We start from the raw sequence: 27908 nt of genomic DNA, 5'->3' as shown, positions 1-27908 counted from the left end.
CCTCGTGATGTCTTCTGACCAGCTCTTGTGACAGCCTTCGGCCAGCCCATCTCTCTTGGACTGGAGTGTATTTGCAACGCCAGCTTCTGTGGGTGAGCTGGAATAACCCACCTCGGACTTTTGGACACAACACTAAAACATCTTTTTTTTTTAAGGACAATGATGCATTGACTTTATTTACTTCTATTTTTGGCTGCACTGTGTCTTTCTGGCTGTGCATGGGCTTTCTCTAGTAGAAGAGAGCTCCTAGAGGGGGCTACTCTCTGGTTCCAGTGCACAGGCTTCTGATGGCAGCGGCTTCTCTTGCGGCTGAGCACGGATTCTCAGAACACGGGCCTCAGTGGTTCTGGCACACGGGCTCTTTTTTGCTCCACGGCATGTGAGCTCTTCCCAGACTGGGGATGAAATCTGTGTCCCCTGCACTGGCAGGCATATTCTGAACCACTAGACTGCCAGGGAAGTCCTGCACCGAGAATCGTGAACCCCAAAAATGACGGCAAAGAATCCACAAAAAAAGTCACGAAGATACAGACTTCATTTGCTCATCGCATCATTCCTTTGACACGTGCCCTGATCTCCTCCGGTCATAAAGATGATGAGGAATTGAAGCCACGGTACCTGCGTAGACAGCAGGAATTCAGGCTCTGGGTGACCTTCCATGGGGCCATTCTGAAAATGAGGCTAGAGCCTCAGCCCAGCCCAGTCTAGTCCCAGCTCTCTGCCTTGCAGCTGAAGGTCAGACACCGATATCCATGACCGCCACGCAGCTAAAGCATGAACGGTGTCCCTTGGGGCGGCAACAGGGACACGGGACCTCGCTTCTTTCCCTGTGCATCCTTCCTCAGCCACCAGCCCTCATCAAACGCCACGGGACGTCCGTTCCATACCGAGAGCACGCACGTCTTTCCTTTCTCTTTGCTTCCATCCAGATCATCCCGTCCGCATTTTGAAAAGTGTTCTCTTTAATGAATACACAGTTTTTTGTTTGTTTTTTTCGATAACAATGAGGTTTTAGAAACTGCTGACCCACGGGCCTACTTAGAGCTAAGCCTCCCTGTTGACCTGCGTGTTCATTTCTGCTTTCCAACTCAGTTCCCTACTGAATAGGCCATGCGCCCAAATTCCAGGGTGGCTGGTTTGGACAATGACCCACGGGGACTCTTTCTGGCCATGTCTCTCCCTGTCTCCCGGACGCATTCAATTTCTGCTTTCTCTTCACATTTCTCCCCATCTCCCAGACAGACTCAATTTCTACTTTCTCTTGCCTGAACCTTTATGGATTTCCCTAATCTTCGCCGGCAACTTCTACCCCTGAAGCTACCCATAAAGTCCTTGTCCCTGGGGCCCCACCTCCTAGCTTTACACTCTGTCCTGTCCTAGAATTAACTAGAAACGTGTGTGAGGACGGGCACACCTCTTCAGTTCTTCCTCACCTCCACACAGATCCCACGGTTAGCCAGGTTAGTGTCACCGCAGCCTAACTAGGCATTACTAGTACACCCATGTGTCTCTTTGCACACATGTAGGTATGACGCATGTGTATGCATGTGGGTGCGTATATGTGCATACAAAGAAAGCTGTGTATGTATTTGTGTGTGTGTGTATGTATGTATACTTCCCACCTCCTCACTGGGAAGCAAATAATATTTTTACATTGTCTACAGGTGGACTTCTCAGGGGGCGCTAGTGGTAAAGAACCCGCCTGCCAGTGCAGGAGATTTAAGAGACATGGGTTTGATCCCTGAGAAGGGAAGATCCCTTGGAGGAGGGCATGGCGACCCACTCCAGTATGCTTGCCTGGAGAATCCCACGGACAGAGGAGCCTGGTGGGCTATAGTCCATAGATTCACAAAGAGTTGGACACAACTAAAGTGACTTAGCATGCATGCACACGTGGACACAGGGTGGGAAGGGGAGGATGGGACGAATTGGGAGATTAGGATTGATACATGTACACTACCACGTGTTAAATGGATGACGTGGCTGGAAGGCATCACCGCCTCAAAGGACATGAGTTTGCACAAACTCTGGGAGATGGTGAAGGACAGGGAAGCCTGGTGTGCTGCAGTCCATGGGGTCGCAGTCAGACACGACTAAGTGAATGAAAAACAGGAAATGGGTAAAAGAGCCAGCTGGTGGGAATGTACTATAAAGCACAGGGAGCCCAGCTCGGTGCTCTGTGATGACCTAGAGGGTGGGATAGAGGGCTGTGTGGGAGGCCCAACAAGGAAGGGGTGTTGTATACAGACAGCTGATTCAGGTTGTTGTACAGCGGAAACTAACATCACCCTGTAAAGCAATTATACTCCAATAAATAAATAATAAACAATGCACCTGGCACATTAAAAAAAAAGTGTCTACATTATTAAGTGTCCTTAGAAAAGGATTAGATTAGCAGATATGGTTTGAAATCAGGAAAAAAAAAAAGTCATCAGTGAACTGGTGAACTCCAGAACTACTGTTCTTTGCAGCCAACTATCAGCATTTCAAATGCCCCTGTTTTGGCAACATGACTATTAAATGAAGGGTTTTATTTTCCAACTAAACATTTCTAGAAGTCCATCGATTTTATTTTCAAAGCAAATGTAAGGAATCACCTAAACAAAAAAACCGCCTCACAAGGACATGTGTTTTATGAAAGAAAGAAAACTTTCCTCAGGAGAAAAATAAAAACAAACAATGCTATGCATGGTGGGTTTTTTATGAGTTTTCAGAAACACTCAGGAAAAAAGTGGAAACCAGTGTTGAGGTGTCAGCCAAGCTCACCGGTGTCAGACATCGCACAGAATCCCCATGTGCTTGTCCACGCCTCATGTGAGAAGCAGATTTAGAAATGTTCGTCTCACGACGATCACGGTTCATGCGGGGAATCGGAGAACCATGAGACGCGGGTGAAAACATATAGAGCACGCTGGTTGCAGAGAAATTAAACAAGGTGGGGGGTGGGGTGGGGAGGAGAAGCCATTTACAGGAGAAAACAAAGTGGGAGACATACGGCAGACCTGTGTTCTCATCCAACAAGAGAACTGTAAATAAATTACAAAGCAGCGGGTGACTTGGAAATAAGGCCCCACGGAAAACATCATTTCCTTAGAAAGAATTCATTGTCTTGGAGAAGGAAATGAAGCAGAGGTGTTCGGCTTTGAGACAGAAGAATATTTCATACGGAAATGTCAGTTCCAAAGCAAACAGATGAAAAAGAAACGAAAGGTGAATTAAGCTGCCCGGCTGTCAGCAGTGTTTGTCTCTCTGAAGGATATTTTTTGTTATTTGTATTAAGTACTCAGCATGTCAACAGTAACAGGATAAGGAGGCAGAATAAATGACCTGACCCCAGGTGGTGCCAGGGGTAAAGAATCCACCTGCCAGTACAGAGATGAGGGTTTGACCCTGGATCGAGAAGATCCCCCGGAGAAGGACGTGGCAACAAGCCACTCCTGTTTCCTCGCTGGGACAATCCCTTGGACAGAGGAGCCCAGCGGGCTACAGTCCACGGGCTCGCAAAGAGTCGGCCACGACTGAGTGACTGAGCATACAACAGTTCAGACCAGAGCCGGGCGCGGAGCGGTCACACGTTGGTAGGAACCCCACGTAAAGATTTGGGGGGAGATGTCCAAATTATGTTTGGCTTCTACTTCTTCAACCAGGCCCCCGGACTACTCTCCCAGTTTCTATTAAGTGGAGAACTGTATCTCAGGCGCACGTTCAAGTCTCCTGCACGGGCTTCAGGTCTGATGAGCACAGCACAGCACGCTGGGAACAGTCCTCCCTGCAAAGGGAGGCTGGCTCTGTCCACCTGAAGGGCTGAGAGGAGACCCAGGGCCCCACGGAGCAGAAAGCAGCCGGGGCACTCTCTGAGATGGGGAGGTGCTCTGTCAACAGGGCTGCCCTCTCCTTTTACCTCTGAGCTTCCTTCTCTCAAGAAAAAGGCGCGTGCGTGCTAAGTCACTTCAGTCGTGTCCGACTCTCTGTGACCCCGTGGACTGTAGCCCACCAGGCTCCTCCGTCCATGGGATTCTCCAAGCAAAAATACTGGAGTGGGTCGTCGTGCCCTCCTCCAGGGGATCTTCCCAACCCAGGCATCGAACCCATGTTTCTTAAGTCTCCTGCATTGGCAGGTGGGTTCTTTAACACTAGCCCCAAAGAAAAAGGTATTCAACTACGGTTCCTAAAGTCCCCTATTGTAGGGAGCATGTTAATGAACGATAGGGCAAAAACCTCACGTCCAGGTGAGCACAGGTCATGAGAAGGCACCATATGGAAAAGACGAGCAGTAAAAGGAAAAGGAAAACCAGGGGGTGGGCTGGGTATGGAAAGAAGACGAACAGAAGAAGTAAGAATGTAAGAATCAGCCCGGGGGTTCCCTGGAGGCCTGGTGGCTAAGACTCTGCACTCCCAGTGCAGGCAGCCCAGGCTCAGTCCCTGCTCAGGGAACTAGAACTCACATGCCGCACCTGGCCCCCTGGGTAGATCAGAACTGGACAACAGAACCACCTACTCCCAAAATACATCTTTTTTTGTTCTGGTTGTTGGGAATTACCTGGTGGTTCAGATGGTATAGAGTCTGCCTGCAACGCAGGAGACCCGAGTTCGATCCCTGAGGTGGGAAGATCCCCCGGAAAAGTAAAGTGGCAACCCAGTTCAGCATTCTTGCCTGGAAAATCCCATGGATAGAGGAGCCTGGTAGGCAACAGTCTGAACCACCTACTCCAAAAATACATCTTTTTTGCTTGCTTTTAGGTTAAAAAATATAAAGAAGAACCAAAATATAGGAATAATGCAACTGACGCAAAGAACCGACTCATTGGAAAAGACCCTGATGCTGGGAAAGATTGAAGGCGGGAGGAGAAGGGGATGACAGAGGATGAGATGGTTAGATGGCATCACCGAGTGTATGCACATGAGTTTGAATAAACTTCGGAGATGGTGAAGGACAGGGAGGCCTGGCATGCTGCAGTCCATGGGGTCGCACAGAGTCGGATACGACTGAACTGAACTGGATGCAACAAACAATATTCAGATGAAACGTACTAGACAATTGACAATTCTTTCACTGCAGCTTATGCACAATATATTCTTGTTAAAAACTCATGCTGCTTGTCCAAGGTTATCAACGTGTTCAAGTCGCTCCTGTTTTTCAAAAACCAGAAATACATAATCATCATGATGCAAGTCATATGAAAAAGTCACTGCTTTTGGTAAGCTATGAGATGGGTTATTTGCAAGATTTCCTTTCCAGGGGGCAGGGGAGGACGATGGATACGAAGCCCCCTCCTTTAAGCAGAAAAGCAGAGAAAAGAGCTTTGAAAAAAAAAAAAAAGGCCAGGTACGGTGGTCAACCCTGCCGTACATAGTACCCAGGGCTAACTCCAGGGAGATTTCCTTCTACAGTCTGATTAGGGGATTGCTACATAGTTCCAAATCCCTCTTAGTATTTATTTTATTTTATTTTTTTTCATTTTTTAATGCTGATAGTTTGGAAGTCAGCGAGCTAGGTGTGTGTGGAGCTGGTGTATGTGGGGTTTCCTAGGGTCAAAAGTTGCCAGGTGGGTCTTGAATCATGTGCCAGTTTGGAGATCCAAAAGAAGCATCATTCATCAGTAAACAGAGCAAAACACCTCAGTGATGTACAGATGATAACGAGATTAAAGGCAGAGATTTATCCTTGGAGGGAAAATTCCCCAAAGTGGTCTGCAAACATAGCAAACTGCAGAGGCATAGAAGCTGGCGTGGGTATAAAACTTGCCTAGTCCCACGGTAACTGCCTACCTGTATCAATCTCTGCATTAATGTGGTATGTCGACAGTATCGCTTTTGATTAGCAAGCAGAGCTGGTGTCCTGGGGCCGCCTGGTGCTTTATGAATAGGCACAACTCAGCTCAGCCAGGTGGTTTATGGTTCCCTGGAACACACACAGGAAAATCAGGAGCTGCTTGGTACGAAAAGCGCCATCTGCTTGGGAGTCCAATTCAATACACAGCTCTTTTTTTTTTTTTTTTTTTGGCTATGTAAGTGATGCAATGCTCAGAAATGGATACCTTTATGTAAGAAAGACACATTGAAAATCTCACAGACTCGGGAAGGTTCAGAGTTCTCTTATCTTGGGGATGACAACTCAGCTGTCACAGATGAGCATTTGAAGCAGGTGTTGGCTGTAACCTCAAGGAGGCAAAGCCATTAATGCTGGTTGGTAGGAGCACCTTCTATCTTTGATTTCACTCTGACCAATTTCAAGAGAAACATTGCACGTTTCGAGAGCTGCACTAGTGATTGGCTCATTCCGGGACAACACACCCAACGCTGAGGAGAAATGCTTAATTCCTATTACAGAAATGTGTGAGGACTTCCCCGGTCGTTCAGTGGCTAAGACTCCACATTCCCAATGCAGGGGGCCGGGGTTAGATCCTTGGTCAGGAAACCAGGTCCCACACACCACAACTAAAATTTCCTGTGCAGCAACTAAAAAATAAGATCCTACGTGTGGTAAATAAGACCCAGTACTGCAAAAAAAAAAAAAGTGCTCACATTCATGGATTCACAGTTGTACTGAACAGACTTCCTGTGTACCCCCTAAAAGCCAGCCTACTGGCTAAGAAGTATCTGAGTTATTCTGGGGTGTGTGTAGTCTGTGCTATGCAGACCTTAATGACAAAATCAGATTTGACCTTGGCTGAGAAAGTCTCAACCAAGAAGATGCCACCAAGACCTGTCAGACTCAACTATAGGTCAGATTTCTTTGTTGTTGCTGTTCAGTCGCTCAGTCGTGTCCGACTCTATGCAACCCCATGGACTGCAGCACGCCAGGCTACCCTGTCCATCACCAACTCCCGGAGCTTACTCAAACTCATGTCCACTGAACTGGTGATGCCATCCAGCCATCTCATCCTCTGTCGTTCCCTTCTCTTCCCTCCTTCAATCTTTCCCAGCATCAGGGTCTTTTCCAATGAGTCAGCTCTTCACATCAGGTGGCCAAAGTACTGGAGTTTTAGCTTCAGCATCAGTCCTTCCAATGAATATTCAGGACTGATTTCCTTTAGGATGGACTGGTTGGATGTCCTTGCAGTCCAAGGGACTGTCAAGAGTCTTCTCCAACACCACAGTTCAAAAGCATCCATTCTTTGGCGCTCAGATTTCTTGATCAATGTCAAATTTTCTTTTGGACGGAGGTCTCATAAATGTCGTCATCAAGCATGTCACACCCAGCAGGGTCCACACTGACCTGCATGATACTCAGAAAACTAGAACTGAGACAGCTGATAAAGCTGTTGACCTGTTTTCAAATTGTAATTCCCTAAGTAACAATTGCTAGCAGTCAGGAGAAGGCACATCCAGGAACTGAAACAGCGATGACGTGTTCCCTGCATACATGAATCAGAGGAGATGAGAGACTTCAGGACTGCAAACCTTAGGTGGGCCACATGGAAACACAGTGTAGTTCTATTTTAAAGAATTTTTACTATCACAGCGAAAGTAAGAAATTCTCTCAGCTTGGGGACTTCCCTAGGGGTCCAGTGGGTAAGATTCTCAGTGCAGGGGATACAGGTTCAATCCGTGGTCAGGGAACGAAGATCCCACATGTCCTGCACAGCACAGCCAAAAAATTAAAATAGATTTTAAAAGAAGACTCTAACCAAAGAGAAATTCTCTCATCGTAAGACTCTCAGGAAGCATCATGCTTACACATATGGTGTTGAACACGACTGCAAAGCAACCCTTGAAAGCCCAATGAGGGCATTCTACTCAATTCCCTTTGGAAGGAAAAGAGCCCCCCAAAGTCTCAATTCCTTGTCAGCAGTGTGTTCAGCTGCTCAGTCACCTCTGACTTCTTGTGACCCCGTGGATTGTAGCCCACCAGGCTCCTCTGTCCATGGGACTCTCCAGGCAAGAACACTGGAGTGGGTTGCCATTCCCTTCTCCAGGGGCTCTTCCCGACCCAAGAACTGAACCCACATCTCCTGGATTGGCAGGCAGATTCTTTACCATCTGAGCCACCAGAGGACGGCATAATTTATCATCCAAACCAGAATACTTGAGAGGGGAACGGGGTGGGCTTATCAGCTTGGACCTGGGCAGGGGGTGTTGGCTGTAACCATTCTGGGTGAACAAGAGGCTACCATGATTATTGATGAGATGGTTGGATGGCATCATCGTCTCAATGGAAGTAAGTTTGAGTAAACTCCGGGAGTTGGTGATGGACAGGGAGGCCTGGTGTGCTGCGGTCCATGGGGTTGCAAAAAGTCAGACACGACTGAGCGACTAAACTGAACGGAACCATGATTATTAGAAAGAAGGTCGTGAGTTCTGTTCAGCCATTCTTGCCCCCAACTACACACTAGAATCATCGTGGGAGAACACACACAAGTGTGCCCAGGCACACACACACAAGCATATACCTATACCTACACAGGCATACACACATTTACATGTACAAACACATACGCGTATGCATATACTGAGACGGCTGAGCCCTACTCCAGACCAGTTAAATGAGATTTCTGAAAATGGAATGACTCTTGAGCATCGATTTTTAAAAGGTCCCCAGGCGATATAAATAGGCCATGAGACAGAGAAGCACTGAGCTGCACACCCTCCGGAGACCTTCCAGCTCTCAAAACTCTGGGATCCTAATTCCTGAGTGTGAAGCTCTCACCCTTGCTATGGTCAACTGCAAACTACTCTCCTTTCTAGAACACAAAAAAATTCACACCGGTACGAGAACAACCAACAGTACGATAATGACCAACATGTATTTACGAAGAGTTTACACTTTACCACAACATTTTCTCTTTTACAAAAACACTTTCTCAACATTCTCTTTTTTTCTTTGCATTAACTCTATGAGAAAGTCAGGTTGGTTAATATTATTATTATTGTTGACTTTCTACGGGTGAAGATATCAAGGTTTCAGAGATGACACACACAGGCACCAGGCATCTAATACACGGTGCATATGGGATAATCACACCCACGTCTTGATTAGAAAGGGTAGCGGTTAGGAGCACACGCCTGGAGGTCCCTACCTCATGGGTCTGGATTTCACATCTGCCATTCCCTGGCTTGATAAGCTGGGGCAAGTTACTTAACCTCTGCGTGTATCATCTCTAAAATTAAAATAACACACTTGCTCTGCGGTGGTGGTGGAAGTATTGCGTAACATTTCACGTGGCAACCATCAGCAGCAGGTCCAAAAAATAGTAGCAATGTTAGTATTGTTGCCGTTGTTACTGTTACTCCTTCGGTTACTCCCTTCCCCACCTGCTTTTCCTGCTGTAATTCCCCTTCCTCCTCCTCCCCTCCCCCTCCTCCCCCTACTAGAACTCATAACAACATTCAGTGCCAGAGGCAGAGTCCACGCCCTTCAGAGAGACAAGATTCATCAAGTAAAACCCTTTGAGCTAATCTTTACCGGCCTCTCTCACACTGCTCCCAAAAAACCAGAAGGCAATGTGAGTCATCCTCAAAGAAGACACTGTGAAACCGGACACCCCAGATGTGTGTCTGTGTTGAACCCTGGACGTCTTTGGTACAAAGAGCAAACGATCAGACTCTAGACAGATGCTCAGCTGGATTCAGAACCCAGGGGAGAGCGGCCTTGGAGATGCGCTGCTCACATCTGCCCTCGAGGAAGAACCTATGTCCTATCCTGTGCAGTGGGCTACGGGCCTCCAGCGGCAGCCCCTGGGGGTCTGCTCCCGGGTTTCGGGAGGCCCCACTCTTTGAGGGGAGTCCCCAGCTAGTGGTAGACTAGGCTCATCACTACAACGGTCTGGTCACGTCTGCCCTGGAGCTGCCCCTGGACCAGGACTGCAACCTGTGGTTCTTTTCTCCTCCATCTCTCCTTCACAATCTCAGATGACATTGCTGAGTGGAGACGCCTCTAAACAATAATACAAAGCACCCCCATACATGTCAAACAACCCTGTCAAGGACAGCAGGGTGGTACCTTACTCAACTGAGACACCATGAAAACCATACAAAATCTTTTGTTCCAAAACTGTATTACTACATCACTTTCTAAGAGTTTATTTGGAAGGTTTTAGAGAGCTATAAAATATATCTGACTTGTCTCTCTTTCTGATGAAGTGCCTACAGCGTGAGGCTTAAAAAAAGTGATTATAGATCATGTTCTATTCATGTCATCTTTGTTGTGCAAATTAAATTTGTTATGCCACATTAGCTCAAAGATATGAATATTTTAATAATGCTAGATCTATAAATTGCAAGGAAATTGAGTTAGAATTTTAAAATATACTCAGTTCCAAGCAATTGGATTTCTTGAGGACACATTTTTCATCTAGAGAGGAAAGGTATTCTAAATTACTGCATTCCCAAAGTAACCATTTAATTTCATTCTCATTTTGGTAATTCATGCTTTTCAACATACTGAAAACATTAAAAATAATCAAAAATATTAAAATGGTAGTTGGATCCAGTAATCTAAGTGTTCTTAATGTTAATATTATTATATATAACATTATTATAGTTAAGGATAACAACAAAACAGTTACTATGTAACAAAAGCTATTCTATACTCTTAAAATATATTAACTTTTCTGGATTCAGAAATATTTAAAAATTTAAGCATAATAATATCTTCTTATACATATTAATAGTTCATAGATTATTTGATCTGGTAAATTAAATATTTTTGATGTTAATATTGTTATGGTGGAAAATAATAACAATGCAATAGTTAAACAGTTCTTACTATGTGACAAACAGAATTCTAGGCTCCTTATACATATTAACTCACTTAGCCTCACGCACGTTCTATAATTTAGGTGTTATTACATCATGTTATCCATAATGTACAATTTAAGGAACTGAAAAACAGAGAGGTTAAGCAACCTCCCCAAGATCACACAGCTATATGTGGCACTTCCTGGATTTGAACCAAACACTCTGCACAAATGAGGAAAAACAAAATGCTGACTTACCTTAAGCCACACCCGTTAAACTTTCACTCTGTGAGTGTGTGTCTGTGTGTAAAAGTATCAGTGTACCTGCAAACTGAGTTATTTTACATCACACAGATGAGACTTAAATGCATCTGAATTTTAATATCCAAACATGTATGGTCCTTGCTGAGTACTCACTCTGAATATCGGAAGCACGTTCAGTGGGGCAGCCTGCCTGTCTTGTCCAAGGGAGTCTCTCCTCTCTGAAGAGTGCCTGGAAATGATAGAATGAATGAGAAACACCACTGGCAAAGCCGGCTCAGCACTCAGGTCTGTCTGGCTTTAGGCCAGAAATAGAACTCTCCAGATGTACATCAATCATTTCGCCAGACCTCCTGCATAGTCAATTAGCAGTAAACAGTCACTGAGCGCCTACTGTACGCCGTTCCCTCTACTAAATCCCAGAGCTTGTAAGAGGTTAAGTATGGGGACTTCCTGGTGGCCCAGTGATTGGGAATCTGCCTGCCAATGCAGGCAACACGGGTTTGATTCCTGGTCTGGGAAGATTCCACATGCTGCGGAGCAGCTAAGCCCATGAGTCACTACTTAAGCCTGCGCACGTAAAGCCCACGCTTCGCACCAAGAGAAGCCACGGCAATGAGAAGCCTGCTAATAGAAGAGGAGCCCCTGCTCGGTACAACCAGAGAAAGTCCATGCAGAAGCAGCCAAGACCAGCACAGTCAAAACCAATACACAAAATCATAAAACAAAAGGTTTAAGTATGACTCTAATACTGTTCTGAACTAGCAGTACTCATATGAAAAGAATCCGATTTATATTAAATATTTATCATTTGTCTCTCTAAGCAACAGTCAATAAAATACCCTAAACTTTTGAAGACAATTCCAAGAGCACCCTGCTTTTACAGTGACTATGATCCAGTTCTGATAATGTACTTTTATTCCCAGTTTTATTGAGATATGATTAGTAAACAGTATGGTGTAAGTTTAAGATGGAGAACATAATAATTTGACTTAGACACATCATGAAAGGACCACATAGCTGATTAACAATGCTGTGTTAGTTTCAGGTGTACAACAAACTAATTCAGTTTTGCATATACATGTATCTACTGTGTTTCAAATTCTATGCCCATTTAGGTTACGTAATATTAAGCAGAGTTCCCTGTGCTGTCCAGCAGGTCCTTGTTGGTTCTCCATGTTAAATACAGCAGTGTGTCCATGTCCATCCCAAACTCCCTGACTATCCCTTCCGCCCTCCTTCCCCTGGGAACCATAAGGTTATTACAGAGTATTGAGCAGAGTTCCCTGTGATGTCCAGCAGGTCCTTGTTGGTTCTCCGTGTTAAATACAGCAGTGTGTCCATGTCCATCCCAGACTCCCTGACTATCCCTTCCCCCATCCTTCCCCCTGGAACTATAAGGTTATTACAGAGTATTGAGCCGAGTTCCCTGTGCTGTCCAGCAGGTCCTTGTTGGTTCTCCATGTTACATACAGCAGTGTGTCCATGTCCATCCCAAACTCCCTAACTGTCCCTTCCCCCATCCTTCCCCCCAAGCCCCTGCTGCACACACGCAACCATACGTTCATTCTCTAAGTGTGTGAGTCTGTTTCTGTTTTGTAAATAAGTTCATCTGTATCATTTCTTTTTAGATTCCAAGTATAAGCAATATCATATGCTATTTCTCTTTCTCTGTCTGACTTCACTCAGTACAACAATCTCTAGGTCTACCCATGCTGTTGCAAATGATAATGCCTACTGATAATGAATGAACTTTTAAACTCTTTACTCATACTCTGGAATTCCACTGGCCAGGATTCCACTTAGGAGTCTTTTTTTTTTTTTTCCAGTTCTACTAGTTTATTGCTACCAACCCATCTCCCTCCACCCTCATGCATGTAACCCCATGGACTGTAGCCCACCAGGCTCCTCTGTCCATGGCCTTTTCCAGGCAAGAATACTGGAGTGGGTTGCCATTTCCTTCTCTGAGGAGTCATGTTGTTTTAACAAGTGACCTAATGCCAGGGACTAGGTTGGGTAGGATTTCACATCATCAGTGCCACCTTAGGGCTCACACCCCTGCCTTGCAATGGCTGGGTGGCATCTTTCTTCCTCATGAGACTCTAGCCTACCTGCCTCATTCATTATTACACCCATGAGCCTGTGAAAATGTCCAACATGAAGCACTCACAGGCAACACTGCTGAATAAATACATTCATAGATGAAGGAGACAGTTAATCAGCTCTTAACAGGACTGTGTTGAATAAAACACTTACTTGAAAGTATGAGCTCTGATGGGTGTGTTAAAGAACTTTATCATATTACTAAATAGACAGCCCTGATCTTCGTGTATTCAGTACTTCTAGCACTGACACCCATGGCAAGTCATAATTTATAAGTTTATTAAGACACAAATTCAGACAGCATGGTTGTAAAAGCCAGTGGGAAGACCTCATTTAGGTGGTGAAAAAGCCCAGGAAATAATTAAATCTCCGTATCTTATATAATCTTTCTCCTCTTCACATCATTCACAAGTGGACACTACCACATGTTGATATGACGTTCATGAGTCTAGATTATTGATAAGATGTCTGGAAGCAACATATGCAAAAAGGAGTCTTACATACACCTAATATTAGGTCACTGACTGTATAATCAATCAAGTTACTGGCAGCTATTAGGTTGGAAGTGTTAGTCAGTCAGTTGTGTCAACTCTTTGAGACCCCATGAACTGTAGCCCACTAGGCTTCTCCGTCTATCTATGGGATTCTCCAGCCAAGAATACTGGAGTGGTTGCCATTTCCTTTTCCAGGGGATCTTCCCGACCCAGCAATTGAATCTAAAAGATCCTGATGCTGGGAAAGTTTGAAGGCGGGAGAAGGGGATGACAGAGGATAAGATGGTTGGATGGCATCACCGACTCAACGGACATGAGTCTGAGAAAGCTCTGGGAATCGGTGATGGACAGGGAGGCCTGGCGTGCTGCAGTCCATGGGATCGCAGAGTCAGACACAATTGAGCGACTGAACTTGAGTGTGTGTTTATCCATCCACAAACGTAGTTCAAAACCCTACTTTTCTGACCTACAAGTTTGCTGGTGTTATTTAGTCGCTCAGTTGTGTCTGACTCTTTGTAACCCCCTGAACTGTAGCCCGCCAGGCTCCTCTGTTACATTAGCAATAGCTCTAATTATGAGAGCTCATTAATAGAGAACTATACTCCTTAATAAAGAAATTATCTTATTCTTATTTTAAAAATTTAGTTTTCTTCACTAAAAACATGGTTCAAACAGTGGACTCAACAAAGTCACGGCTGTTTAGAAACTCAGGGACCATTAGACCAGAGGAAACATAGAATCAGTCTAAACAAGTAACATACTCCACAGCCATTTGACTTTGATGCAGGACAGAACTTAATTCATCAGTACTCTACAGAGTAAAGCGCTTTCCTAGCAGCTCAGCTGGTAAAGAATCCACCTGCAATGCAGGAGACCCCGGTTCTATCCCCTGGAGAAGGGATGGGCTACCCACCCCAGTATTCTGGGGCTTCTCTGGTGGCTCAGACAGTAAAGAAGCCGCTTGTAATGCAGGAGACCTGGGTTCGATCCTTGGGTAGGAAAGATCCCCTGGAGGAGGGAATAGCAACCCACTGCCGTATTCTTGCCTGGAGAATCCCCATGGACAGAGGAGCCTGGCGGGTTGCAGTCCATGGAGTTGCAAAGAGTCGGACACGACGGAGTGACTAAACACAGCAATCTAAGTCAAGGGTCCCCAACCTCGGGTGCCTAATGCCTGATCATCTGAGGTGGAGCTGATGTCACAATAAAAGAAATGAAGTGCACATTAAATGTAATGTGCTTGAATCAACCAGAAACCATCCCTTCGCACCCCCAGTCTGTGGAAAAATTGACTTCCACGAAACCTGTCCCTGGTGCCAAAAGGTTGGGGACTGCTGGTAAGCCCCACTCTCTTCTGGCTGGTCCGTACTCTCCCAGCGTTTTGAGGGCTGGTCAGGAAGGTGTGTAGAATCTTCTAGATCTCCCGATGATGAAAAGTGACAGTGAAAGTGAAAGTCGCTCAGTCATGCCTGATTCTTCGAGACCTCATGGACTGTAGTCCATGGGATCCTGCAGACCAGAGTACTGGAGTGGGTAGCCTTTCCCTTCTCCAGGGGACCTTCCCAACCCAGGGATCAAACCCAGGTCTCCACCATCGCAGGCAGATTCTTTACCAACTGGGCCACCAGGGAAGCGTGATGATGAAGCTGAGGCTTATTTAGCACTGGCTTGCTATTAGGCACCTCCCTCTTTCAAACCTGCATTACGGTTCTGGTAACCTTGTGGCCTGGCTTCCCTGGTGGCTCAGCAGCAAAGAGTTCGACTGTCAATCTAATACAGGAGACTCGGGTTCGATCCCTGGGTCAGGAAGCGAATGGCAACCCACTCCAGTATTCTTGCCTGGAGAATCCCATGGACAGAGGATCCTAGTGGGCTACAGTCCATGGTGCGGGGGGCGGGGGGGGCTCAAAAGAGTCGGACGGGACTGAGCAACAACCCTGGTGGCCACGTAAAGAACTTCTCAAAGGACATTCGTCCTCATCCTTGGCTACACCTTAGATTCACCTGCCAGGAACAGCGGTCGTCAGTCTTGGCCACGCTTTAGACTCACCTGAGAGCTGTCTGTTTCTCCCTGATGATAGTTTTGACGTTCAGGCTCCATCACAGACTAACCAAAAGCAGAAGAATGAAGCTGGAGGGGCGTGCACCCTACACTGCAGGAGGGTGTCCTAGTTCCCAAGGCCGGGTCCGGGGAAACGGACGCGGTCTGTATTGTCCACAAGCCCCCCCCACAACCTGCAAGCAGAATGGGGATGAGCAGCGGGCTCTGGTACCTCAGCACCCTGTCCTCTCCCTCTCAACTGTGCCCGTAAGCGGGAGGGGCTTCCTCCCTGTGCTCAGGGAGGTACTTGCCCTAAGTCACATCCTGAGCCCCCTTCCTCCACAGGTAGCCCATTCAGACCAGCGGTCCCTGTGACATCACATCAAGCCTCACGTGGAGACGCTGCACCAAGGCTCCGGGTGTGAACAGTCCTTTGAACAGACTGAGAAGAATGGACACCTCCGAGTCTAAGTTTCAAGAACTTCTGTGCCTACCAGTTTGCTGTGAGACGAGCCTCTTATACTGGAGTGGGCTGCCATTTCCTCCTCCAGGGGATCTTCCCTACCCAGGGATCGAACCTGTGTCTCCTATGTCTCCTGCATCAGCAGGAGGGTTCTTGACCACTGAACCTCGTGTGTGCACGCGTGCTCAGTCACTTTAGGCGTATCAAACTCTTTTCGACCCCATGGATTGTACCCCCACCCCCTTCCAGGCTCCCCTGTCCATGGTCAGTCACCAAGCTGTGTCCGACACTTTTGGAACCCCACGGACTGTAGCCCACCAGGCTCCCCTGTCCATGGGATTTCCCAGACAAGAATACTGAAGTGGGGCGCCGTTTCCTCCTTCAGGGGATCTTTCCGACCCACGGATCGAACCCAAGTCTCTTGTGTCTCCTGCACTGGCAGGCAGACTCCTTACCATGGCACCACCGGGGAAGCTGTCATATAGAGACGACACCTGCCTGTTGGCTCCTGTAACTCAACAAATACTCTCAGGTACTGCAGAGGCGATCGCGCCTGAGACTGCCAGACCTCTTCCCCGGGAAGGCCTGACCAGCTAAGTCCATCTGGACTTGGCGATGCTTTCCCTTACTGCACATCCATCCTCTGGGGTGCTCGCTCACCCCATCACAGGCTCATGTCATTGTGTCATGACTGGCTGCTCACACTGACTCTTCAGGGGCACGCATGTGAAGGAAACAGAACCAGCAGGAGTCCCGTCCTAAACCTGAGAGGTAGGCAGTCAAACAACTCCCCCCCCCCCCGACGTGCTGAGAGGCTGCTGGCAGCCTCCTGGGGGGTGTCCTGATTGCAGGTGGAAACCGAGACGAGAAAAAAAACTGGAAACGGCACAACGCTGGCCTTGCGGTGACGACTGGACGTCTGATCCCACCACCTCTACGCTGAGTCCGATGGCTAAACCTTCTGATACTTGTTTTTTCATTGGAGGGTGATTGCTTTACGGTGTCCTGAGTTACCGCTGTACAACGTGAATCAGCTGTGAGTGAGTGAAGTCGCTCAGTTGCGTCTAACACTTTGCAACCCCGTGGACTGTAGGCCACCGGGCTCCTCCGTCCATGGGATTTTCCAGGCAAGAGTACTGCAGTGGGTTGCCATTCCCTTCTCCAGAAGTGAAAGTCACTCAGTCGTATCCGACTCTTTGCGACCCCATGGACTATACAACCCATGGGATTCTCCAGGCCAGAATACTGGAGTGGGTAGCCTTTTCCCTTCTGCAGGGGATTTTCCCAACCCAGGGATTGAACCCAGGTCTCCCGCATTGCAGGTGGATTCTTTACCAGCTGAGCTACAAGGGAATCAGCCATATGCATTCATATGTCCCCTCCCTCTTAAGCCTCCCTCTCCTCCTGGCTTCCCACCCCTCTAGGTCATCCTGGAGCAGCGAGCTGAGCTCCCTGTGCTACCTGGCAGTTCCCCACTGGCTGTCTGTGTTACACGTGTCAGTGTATATACGCCAGTGTTGCTCTCAGGTTATCCCACCCTCTCCTCCTCTACCGGGTCCACATATCCTTTCTTTACGACTGTGTCTCTATCTCTACCCTGCAAATAGGTTCATGGGTACCGTTTTTCTATTTAAACTGTGTTGGAGTTTGAAGGAACACGAAGCAGAGTTGAAATGTGAAGATACTTGAAGCAGAATTCTCTCTTTGCCTCAGTCAGATATACCAACTCAAGATTGTATGAAACACACAACATAAAGATTCCTAACTCTTCTAAACAGTTATTATGTGTTAACTATCTTCTAGATACTGGCAGCAACCAGTCCGGGCGAGACAGTCCCTGCTCCAAATCAACTCTGAACACAGAACGTGGAGGCAAAACACATCTCTCACCAAAATAAGAGGTGATAAATGCTGTCACAATGGCCCATGCCTGGTAGCAAAAAGAAGAGTGGGATTAACATTGAAAGAAGTTGTTTGAATTTAATCCAAAAGGGCACTCTGAGACAGAAGGGTTTGTTTAGGCCTTGAAGCATAAGCAGAACTTAATAGAACAGACAAATGTGAAAGTACATCCCAGCAAGAAAAGACTGTGAGCTAAAAAATGGGCAATGTATCCATCAAGATTTTTTTTTTAAATTTTCTAATGCCTACTCCAGTCTTTGTCTTGTATTAGACACTAAATAAAGTTTATTTAAAGAGTGATGAAAGGCATAAAGACAACTGATTAGATATATGGTATAGCTGGAGGTAGGACCTTGACCAGTGACATGACCCACTTTTATAACATCGTTTGTTTCTAATGCAAATTTTGTTCTCATTACAATAACCAACTTTACCACACAGCTTCCAGGAAAAGCAGTCATCAGAAAGAGCTACCGCCGTAACTGGTAAATGCAGGAAGGGTAGCTTTCATTAATTGCTGCTGCTGCTGCTAAGTCGCTTCAGTAGTGTCTGACTCTGTGCGACCCCATAGACGGCAGCCTACCAGGCCCCCCAGTCCCTGGGATTCTCCAGGCAAGAACACTGGAGTGGGTTGCCATTTCCTTCTCCAATGCAGGAAAGTGAAAAGTGAAAGTGAAGTCACAATTGCTACTCTTGCCTTTTTTTTTTTCTTTTCCAGATGCAAGCACATTTCCTGCACGTTATAAATATATTCATGCATCACATTTATTAAATCATTTTACTATTTGGGGGGGCTTCCCTGATGGCTCAGACGGTAAAGAAATCACTTGCAATGCAGGAGACGTGGGTTCGATTCCTGGGTTGGGAAAATCTCCTGGAGCAGGAAATAGCAACCCACTCCAGTATTCTTGCCTGGGAAATCCCATGGACAGAGAAGCCTGGTGGGCTACAGTGCATGGGGTCACAAAGCATTTGGGTTACTTTACCACTTTTTAGTAAAATTATAAATAACTAAATGTCAAGACCATATACAAATTCTGACCAAGGAAAGGACTAAAGGGATAACAAGGTTCCGATATTCATAATGGCCAAACAGCGCAATTCTGGAGACATTTTGAAATTTTGAAAGCTTATCTGCTACATCTCACATTTATGCAGAATATCAACTGCAAGCAGTATAAACAATAATAGAAACACTTGGAATAAAAACCTTTCCATTTTGATTTCTCAGTTCAGTGTATATTTGGAACCCTTCACCTGTGAAATTAAAACAAAGTTTATACATAAAGGTTACATTTAAAAAATGCTTCTCTAATGGAAAAAAGCTTGATATTTACTTTCTAGGCTATGTTAGGAGAAGGCAATGGCAACCCACTCCAGTACTCTTGCCTGGAAAATCCCATGGACGGAGGAGCCTGGCAGGCTGCAGTCCAAGGGGTTGCGAAGAGTCGGACACGACTGAGCGACTTCACTTTCACTTTTCACTTTCATGCATTGGAGAAGAAAAAGGCAACCCACTCCAGTGTTCTTGCCTGGAGAATCTCATGGACGGTGCAGCCTGGTGGGCTGCCGTCTATGGGGTCGCACAGAGTTGGACACGACTACAGCGATTTAGCAGCAGCAGCAGCAGCAGGCTATGTTAGGATCCATACCGTATATTCTCAGATGTATCAAACAAGTAATTGACACTTCTTAACGACCCCTAGTTTTAAACTGTTTTCAGATGTTACCACCGTCTTCTGTTTTACGTGTATATATACACACATATATCTACACACACACACATTAAATACATACATTTGCATATATGCATGCATGCCTGTGTGCTACATCGGTTCAGCCACATCCCACTCTGTGACCCTATGGACCTTAGCCCATAAGGCTCTTCTGTTTAAGGAGATTCTCCAGACAAGAATAATGGAGTGGGCGGCCATGCCCTCCTTCAGGGGATCTTCCTGACCCAGGAATCAAACCTGCTTCTCTTAAGTCTCCTGCATTGGCAGGAGATTCTTTACCATTCTTTACTACTAGCACCACCTGGGAAGCCTATTTACATATATATATATGTATGTATATATCAAAAATTTATTACATATGCAATTCATATACAGTTTGAAAATAAATACTTCCATTTAGAATAGAGTCACTGAGTTTTACTTCAAGTGGTCAGTTCTTCTAGCATATTTCTAACAGAAAACAAGAGCAAGGGAGAAGGCACTCATGTCCTGAAGAACTGTTCTGCTTGCAAGATTCAGAAATTCAGTTTCAACTCATTTAAGAAAACAAAGAGAAAAGGGTGGGTGTGGCATGGGAGGGAGCCAGGGAGGATCACAGTTGCCTCCCCAGGCCCAACAAATGCCATCACACCTCCTAGGCCAGCTTCTCTGTCTCTCTGTCTCTCTCAGCATGGTGCTATGCTGTGCTGTGCTGAGTCGCTCAGTCGAGTGTGACTCTCTGCAACCCTGTGGACTGTAGCCCGCCAGGCTCCTCTGTCCATGAAATTCTCCAGGCAGGAATACTGGAGTGGGTAGCCTTTCCCTTCTCCAGGGGATCTTCCCCAACCCAGGGATCGAACTCAGGTCTCCCACATTGCAGGTGAATTCTTTACCAATGAGCCCCCAGGGAAGCCCCGGCTCTGCGCTCACTCCCTCTAAACAGCCTTTATTCCCCCAGCTCCCTCCCTGTGGGGTCATTCACCCACAGCTGCCTGCCCTTCCTCCTGAAATGAACGCAGCCTCCTTCTCTGTGGGTGCCCAGGGCATGTTCTACTCCAGGACTGCAGAAGTGCCCTTCTCAGAACTCTATGGTGGTCTCGACACAAGGGATGCTTTCACCAGGCCATGGCGACCTGCGGTACCACCTTGATGCCCCTGTGGCAAGGGTGCTGCTGTGCAGGCCAGCGCGCTGGCCACAACCCTCTGAAATTGCAGCCTGTACATTTCTTCTTTCAACTGCATCAGGCTCAGCAGGCTGAGTTCTGGGAGGAGGTGACAGGAGTGAGGAGCTGCCCCACGGAGGGACCATAAGGGCGTCATATGGAACGGTGGCACACCCCACAGGCCTGTTCACCTGTGCTGGGATGCCAAGTCTGGAACACAAATCCCACCATGTGGACAGCAGACCGGAATAGGACAGACTCTGAAACAAGGCCCTGTCCTTGAGGCAGAGGGGTGGCAAGCATCCCTTGCCTGCATCTTTCTCCTTCTTGATGAAAACACATGATCAAATTTTGCAGGAGGAAGCTGAGGACAGGCTTCCCTGACAGCTTAGTTGGTAAAGAATCTGCCTGCAATGCAGGAGACCCCAGTTCATTTCCTGGGTCGGGAAGATCCCCTGGAGAAGGGAGAGGCTACCCACTCCAGTATTCTTGGGCTTCCCTGGTGGCTCAGCTGGTAAAGAATCCGCCTGCAATGCAGGAGACCGCGGGTTGATTCCTGGGCTGGGAAGATCCCCTGGAGAAGGGAAAGGCTACCCACTCCAGTATTCTGGCCTGGAGAATTCCATGGACTGTATAGTCCACGGGGTTGCAAAGGGTCGGACACGACTGAGTGACTGTCAGTCAAGCTGAGGACAGGGAAAGCCTTGGGCACTTCGCTTCTGTGCCAGCTGCTCTCATGGGTGCCTCCCAGAGCTAAGGGTTCGCTACGCCCCTGCTCAGTGTGGACACACACAGCATCTTGGTGTGCCTGTGTCCTAGCACAAGATTATGCCTCTACAATTACACATCAACTGTCTGCCTCCCTGCCCACTAGGCTCTAGGTGAGGAAGAACAAATTCCTGTTAACTGGGTGTGCCCTGTACCTGCACTATGCTTGTTAAACAATGGCTCCTTAATAAATGTTTGATAAATGACTAGCAAATAAGCCAGTTCAAAACTAAATTACCGGGGAAAACAGAGAGGCTAAAACAGGCAAAAGATTTACTGGAAAAAAAAAAAAGATCTTAAAGGGCAATTAAAATACTATTTACTCACATCACAAGAGTAATTTACTTAAATCCAACAATCGCCAACAAATATTTATTAATCATGCACTATGTGACAAGCACTATGCACGGAGCTGAGATTACGTAAATAAACATGCATAAATCTGATATTGTTCCTTATCTTAAAGAAAGGAAAGGTAACTGAATCTTTTAATAAGTTGCATGAAAATGAACCTTTTAATTAGCTGCATGTAGGTATGACAAGGGCTAAAAAGGAGAGAAGAGGGATGTTTCTTCATTTTTTAAAGAGTTTAAATTGTTAAGAGTTATATCATGGAGCTTGTGAACACTTTTCCGTGACCCTTAAATGTGGTGGGAGGGCACTCACCGGCAGGTGTGGTAATAACCGCAGATCTCCTTTTCCCTTTTAACGAAGGATCTCCAAGTGGTGGGGTTCGTCCTTGCTGCCCCGGGGACACGCTCCTCATCTGTCTGCTGAGCCAACCTGCTTCTTGTTGTTGTTGTTGCTGCTCAGTCGTGTCCAACTCTGCGACGCCGCGGACCGCAGCACGCCAGGCTTCCCTGTCCTTCCCTATCTCCGGGAGTTTGCTCAAACTCATGCCCATTGGGTCGATGATGCCATCCAACCATCTCGGCCTCTGTAGCTCTTCTCAACCTGCTGGCAGTGCCCAAATGCAGGAAGCAGGTGGCCCCGCCACCACAGACTTTTGGCTCTGAGGACCTTCTCTCTTCTTACATTTGTGATGCCATCACATCACTTTAAGCCAGACCACCCCACCCATTAGGCCAGAGCTTTGCCAACTTTAGCATGCAGAGCAACTTCTGGGGATTCGGCTAAAACGCAGATTCTGCTTCAGGAGATCTGAGGCCTGCGCTTCCTCCTTTCCAGTAAGTTCCCTGGAGGATGCTCTCTTGGGAAGACCACACCCTACCAGAGAGTTGGAAGGTAGCTGAAGGATGAAAGATTGAACAGTGCGTCCTTCTACATTTCCTGATACACACTCCCCCTGCTGCTGCTGCTAAGTCGCGTCAGTCGTGTCTGATTGTGCGACCCCATTAGACGGCAGCCCACCAGGCTCCCCCGTCCCTGGGATTCTCCAGGCAAGAACACTGGAGTGGGTTGCCATTTCCTTCTCCAATGCATGAAAGTGAAAAGTGGAAGTGAAGTCGCTCAGTCGTGTCCGACTCTTAGCGATCCCACGGACTGAAGCCTATCAGGCTCCTCTGTCCATGGGATTTTTCAGGCAAAAGAGTACTGGAGTGGGGTGCCATTGCACACTCCCCCTTCCCTTCCCTAAATCCTAATGGCATAATGCAGTTGTGCTATGCATAGAAGTTAGGGTGTCTTTGGAATCGGCTGTGTACACGAATGAAAAACAAAATCGCCTCCCTAGTCATCACATCTGGGGTTCTTGCTTACAGAAAGTGTCCTGGGGCAGAGTCCAGGTCCCCGGCATCTCAAATGGGGGAGAAAGGAAAGGCACAAGCGAAAGGCCATTTGGGGAGCTCCCGCCCACTCCTTCTCCCGCTTAGACCCACTCTTGGCATTTTTCAGATTCTCTTCTGTAGCTTCGGTGGGAATAAACCTGTCCTCCAACAAGGGGTTCTGGACCACCTTCCACCACAAAGCCCGCCAATTCCTCCAGGCTTGGTTGTTAGGAATAGACAGGGAAGACATTGTTCAGGGACAGAAAGAGCCGCCGGTCCTTTGACTCTGGGTGGCAATGCCAGCCGAGTGCGGGCCGCCACGCTTAAGTCTATAGAGGGCCAGTGGTGCCCGCTGACGAAAACAAGAGGCTGGTCCTTTCCAGGCCGCCTCTGCAGCACCAACTTCAACGGATTTAGCGCCAGCTCGCATTTTGTCACCCCGTTTTGCAGAGAAGTCACCTGGGAAGCTCAGAAAGGTTAACACAACCCGCGTCCACACAGCCTAAGGCGGCCTGAGGAACCGGACGCTGCCCAAGGCTGTAGTTCGGCCTCTCCAATAATACTGAGGAACAACAAATCACAGGCGGGCTTAGAAAAGCCGAGGGACGGCACGCCCCATAGTGGCCCCTAGAGCCCGCCCTAACACGGACAACCGGACCCGCCTCGAGGCTGAGGGAAGGGAAACCACTTCCGGGAAACAGCCGGCCACAGGCCAAGCACTTCCGGTGCAAGGCACAGGCGGGTCGTTCGGAGGTCAGCGGACTCGCAGGTAAGGGCCGAGTCCCTAGCCATCTGGAGACGCTCAGAGCCCAGAACGCCTTCTCCCTTACCCGCGCGAGGGGAAACACCAGGGTCCGGCGGGCCGAGCGCGCGCCGCCACGTTGTCTCCGGAATGTTCAACGGAGCAGGCGGGGCCGAGCGGACGCCGGCGTCAGCGCGATGACGTCGTAGACCGGGCGCCTGCCTTTTGTCCGCGGAACCTTCCTGGGCGGGCCCAAGGCGTGCGTCGCCCCTCCCCGATCGGCGGGGCCAAGTTGAATGACGGCCCGGCCCCGCCTTCCGGTTCCGGTTGAGGGCCGGGGGGATGCCGCTCTGCGCGGAAGTGCCTCAGACCTGCGTGGGGCGGAGCGTGGGGCGGGGGGGGCGGGGCGTGGGGGGGCGGGGCGGGGCGGGGCGGGGCGGGGGCGGGGCGGTCGAGCCGCAGGGTCCGGCCCGCCCACGTGTCTCCTGGGGCAAGCTGTTCTGGGTGGGATTCCCGCTGCCCGCAGACCTCGGGGGTGGGAGGCAGGGCACTCGTCCTGCGACCGCTCGGCCGGCTCCCTGGAGGCTGACGCCCAGACCTTTCTCCCCGTTCCATCCTTAAAAAATTAAACCCAAACCAGGGCTCGGCTTCAGTGGCCGAAGGCACAAGGCCTGGCTCCAGACATCAGGGCCTTCAGTTCAGTCGCTCAGTCGCGTCCGACTCTGCGACCCAGTGGGCTGCAGCACGCCAGGCCTCCCTGTCCATCACCAACTCCCGGAGTTTACTCAAACTTATATCCATGGAGTCAGTGATGCCATCCAACCATCTCATCCTCTGTCGTTCCCTTCTCCTCCCACCTTCAATCTTTCCCAGCATCAGGGTCTTTTCCAATGAGTCAGTTCTTCGCATCAGGTGGCCAAAGTATTGGAGTTTCAGCTTCAGCATCTGTCCTTCCAATGAATATTCAGGACTGAGTTCCTTTAGGATGGATCAGGGCCTTAGGTTCCTAAATTCCAGGCCCAGACCAATTCCAGGGTGGCGCCCCTTTCCCCTTCACTCAGAGAGCGTCGGAGTGAAGAGCATTGCAAGGGGGAATATTTTATACACACGGTGAAATCGTTCCCCCAGAGGTTTCGGGGGGTAAATATATTTTACAGTTAAATTTGTAGCAAATATCAGATGGTGCAGGGGACATTTCTTTGGGCCTTCCATTGCCCTTAGCAGATGGAATCTCAGTTTGTCTTGAGAAACTTCCCTATGAAATATATTGCATTGTTGAATAATTCAGTATTGCATTATGGAATAATTGTGAGCATCAGTTTAAAAACAAAACAAAGGAATGCTCACAAGGGAAATGGGTAGGGAGCCAAGATGTCTATTTTAAATTTACTGATGCCACTTGCAAAGAGCAAATGTGTCTTTAATCTGGAATTTGCTACAGTCTGTAGTGGTGTTACTAATGTTACCAATCACCCAGGCCCCCAAATGTTTCAAAAGGTTAAAAAAAAAAGGCCAAATGCCTTGCCAGTTGAAATTAATCCATTTGCTTTCTGCCGTAATTAGAAAGTAGGCTGCATAATCTATGTACTGACAAATATAACCTGTTGTTAATTTTTTTAAATTAATATGATTATATTGGGTCAAGGTGAGTGAGAGAAAAGAAAATATTTCCTTGAAAGATCTGGATGGTCAGTTAGACTTTGATTGAAAATATACTTAGACCAGAAAATTATATGTGTGTAGACACATACGCATACTCTTTGCGACCCCACGGACTATATATACAGTCCATGGAATTCTCCAGGCCAGAATACTGGAGTGGGTAGCCTTTCCCTTCTCTAGGGGATCTTCTCAACCCAGGAATTGAACCCAGGTCTCCTGTATTGCAGACGGATTCTTTACCAGCTGAGCCACAAGGGAAGCCCATGAATACTGGAGTGGGTAGCCTAGCCCTTCTCCAGCGAGTGGATCTTCCCAGCCCAGGAATCGAACCAGAGTTTCCCACATTGCAGGCGGATTCTTTACCAACTGAGCTATCTGGGAAGCCCATATATGTATATATTTGTGTGTATGTATATATTTATATATATATTTAAACATACATAACTGTATTTCTATCATCACTTCTAAGAAATGATGACTAGCATCCGTGTGGAACAAACTATACCACCTTACGGACATTTCTTTCTTGGGTTTTCTTTCCCCAGTTTCACAGCTAGAATGAAGCACATCAACTTGTCGTTTGCAGCGTGTGGGTTTCTGGGCATTTACCACTTGGGGGCAGCGTCGGCACTTTGCAAACACGGCAGAAAGCTGCTGAAGGAAGTCAAGGCCTTTGCTGGAGCTTCTGCAGGATCCTTGGTTGCTTCCGTCCTCCTAACAGCGCCGCAGAAAATAGAGGTAATTAAGTAGTAACTAGGCTGTGTGGCTCATCAATAAATTAAGAACAAACAGCGAAGATGATTGTTTAACTCTATTAAGTTAACTGCATAGAAGTCATCCTTTGCCTGGGAAACCAAAAAGGTTAAGACTTCTTTTCAAATGTCACCCTTCGAGAGCTGTGCTCTCCATTTGGAAAAGAAGATTTTTCGGGGGGTGCCAATAAGACAGGGAAATCAAATGCCTTATTTTGCTCATGAGTGTCTCTTTAGTCTTAAGATTCCTGCTTTGTTTCTTTCAAGCAAAGGATTATTTCTCCGTTAACTGATCATGAGAACACAGGCCCTGTTCTCAAGGCCTTGAACATGTAGCTGATGAAGTCTTTGCTTGCTTCTACTTACAGACAGACTATTCTAGCCACACTATGTTGCCATTTGAGTTGGGGCCCGGCCAGAGTGACAAAATGGGCCCAGACCCCACAAGCAGAGCAAGGGAAGAGCTTCTGGAGTAAACCAGGATCATCTAGCCATTTATATTGCCCACTCTGCCCTGTAACTAGCCTCCTGCCATCAGAGTTCCTAGAAAACAACATTTTTTCTGCGGGTGGGGGTTTGTGAGGATAACATCAAAGGTTAACATACAACACACCATTAAAATGGGCTTCCCTCATAGCTCAGTCCGTAAAGAATCTGCCTGTAATGCAGGAGACCCGGGTTCGATTCCTGGGTTGGGAAGATCCCCTGGAGAAGGAAGTGGCAACCCACTCCAGTATTCTTACTTGGAAAATCCCATGGACAGAGGAGCCTGGCAGGCTACAGTCCATGGGATCGCAAGAGTCAGACACAACTTAGCAACTAAACCAACTAAACCAGTAAACCACTTACAGACAAGCGTGTAAACTAAAACATGACCCTATAATTTAAGTGGAATGATAATGGAATATAATGTCTTTTTCATTCCCACAGTAAGAAGCCCTGAATTTTAAGCAGTATATCTAGAAGTAATAAGCCTTCATTAAGTATTTCATTTAATGCAGTCTGTATTTTTAAGCCTTCCATGGTGGCTCAGTAGTAAAGAACCTGCCCGCCATGCAGGAGACTCGGGTTCAACCTCTGGGTCCAGAAGATCCCCTGGAGAAAGAAATGGCAACCCACTCAAGTATTCTTGTCTGGAGAATCCCATGGACAGAGGAGCCTGGCGGGCTAGAGTCCATGGGATCGCAAAAGACTTGGACACAGCTTAGCGACTAAACAATAACAACAACACTGTTTTTAAAATCCGTTTTCTGCTTCTAGACAGTCGTCATGTACTCTCTGACTTTGAGAACTGGCCTCAGTGGGTGGAAAATTTTGTATTTGTTAATTACTTGCATTCTCTTAACCACTTGGAATAGTCATCAAATAATGATTAACACTTCCATGCCCAAGGATGAATTCAAGTTCACACTTAAGTGTTCAAAAGCACAACATTT

The 27908-nt window shown here is 47.4% G+C and overlaps 1 protein-coding gene and 1 long non-coding RNA gene across 6 annotated transcripts in view; one reads left to right on the top strand and one right to left on the bottom strand.

The window, feature by feature from the left end:
- LOC145537829 (uncharacterized) overlaps positions 1–24217 on the bottom strand; it is a 443496-nt gene extending 419279 nt beyond the window's left edge. For both annotated transcript variants that reach the window (XR_014076444.1, XR_014076445.1), the window contains exons 1-2: positions 24147–24217; positions 11097–11172 (exon numbers count right to left, since the gene is read on the bottom strand). This is a non-coding gene — a long non-coding RNA (uncharacterized LOC145537829). The remainder of the gene's footprint in view (positions 1–11096; positions 11173–24146) is intronic.
- The window catches only part of LOC145537828 (patatin-like phospholipase domain-containing protein 4), a 41512-nt gene continuing 37627 nt past the window's right edge, over positions 24024–27908 (top strand). For 2 of the 4 annotated variants that reach the window (XM_081568730.1, XM_081568731.1), the window contains exons 1-2: positions 24024–24085; positions 26266–26458. In XM_081568730.1, coding sequence (XP_081424856.1) covers positions 26279–26458 — 180 coding nt within the window. In that variant the 5' untranslated portion in view covers positions 24024–24085; positions 26266–26278. Of the gene's footprint in view, positions 24086–25947; positions 26127–26265; positions 26459–27908 lie in introns of all 4 variants that reach the window. The other 2 variants (XM_081568729.1, XM_081568732.1) reach the window with 2 other exon arrangements.

The sequence above is a fragment of the Giraffa tippelskirchi genome, chromosome Y (genome assembly GCF_054371585.1).
Source record: "Giraffa tippelskirchi isolate mGirTip1 chromosome Y, T2T-mGirTip1v1.2.pri, whole genome shotgun sequence".
Lineage (NCBI taxonomy): Eukaryota > Metazoa > Chordata > Mammalia > Artiodactyla > Giraffidae > Giraffa > Giraffa tippelskirchi.
The sequence above is the reverse complement of the archived record's forward strand: the minus strand, read 5'-3'. Positions and strand labels throughout refer to the sequence as shown.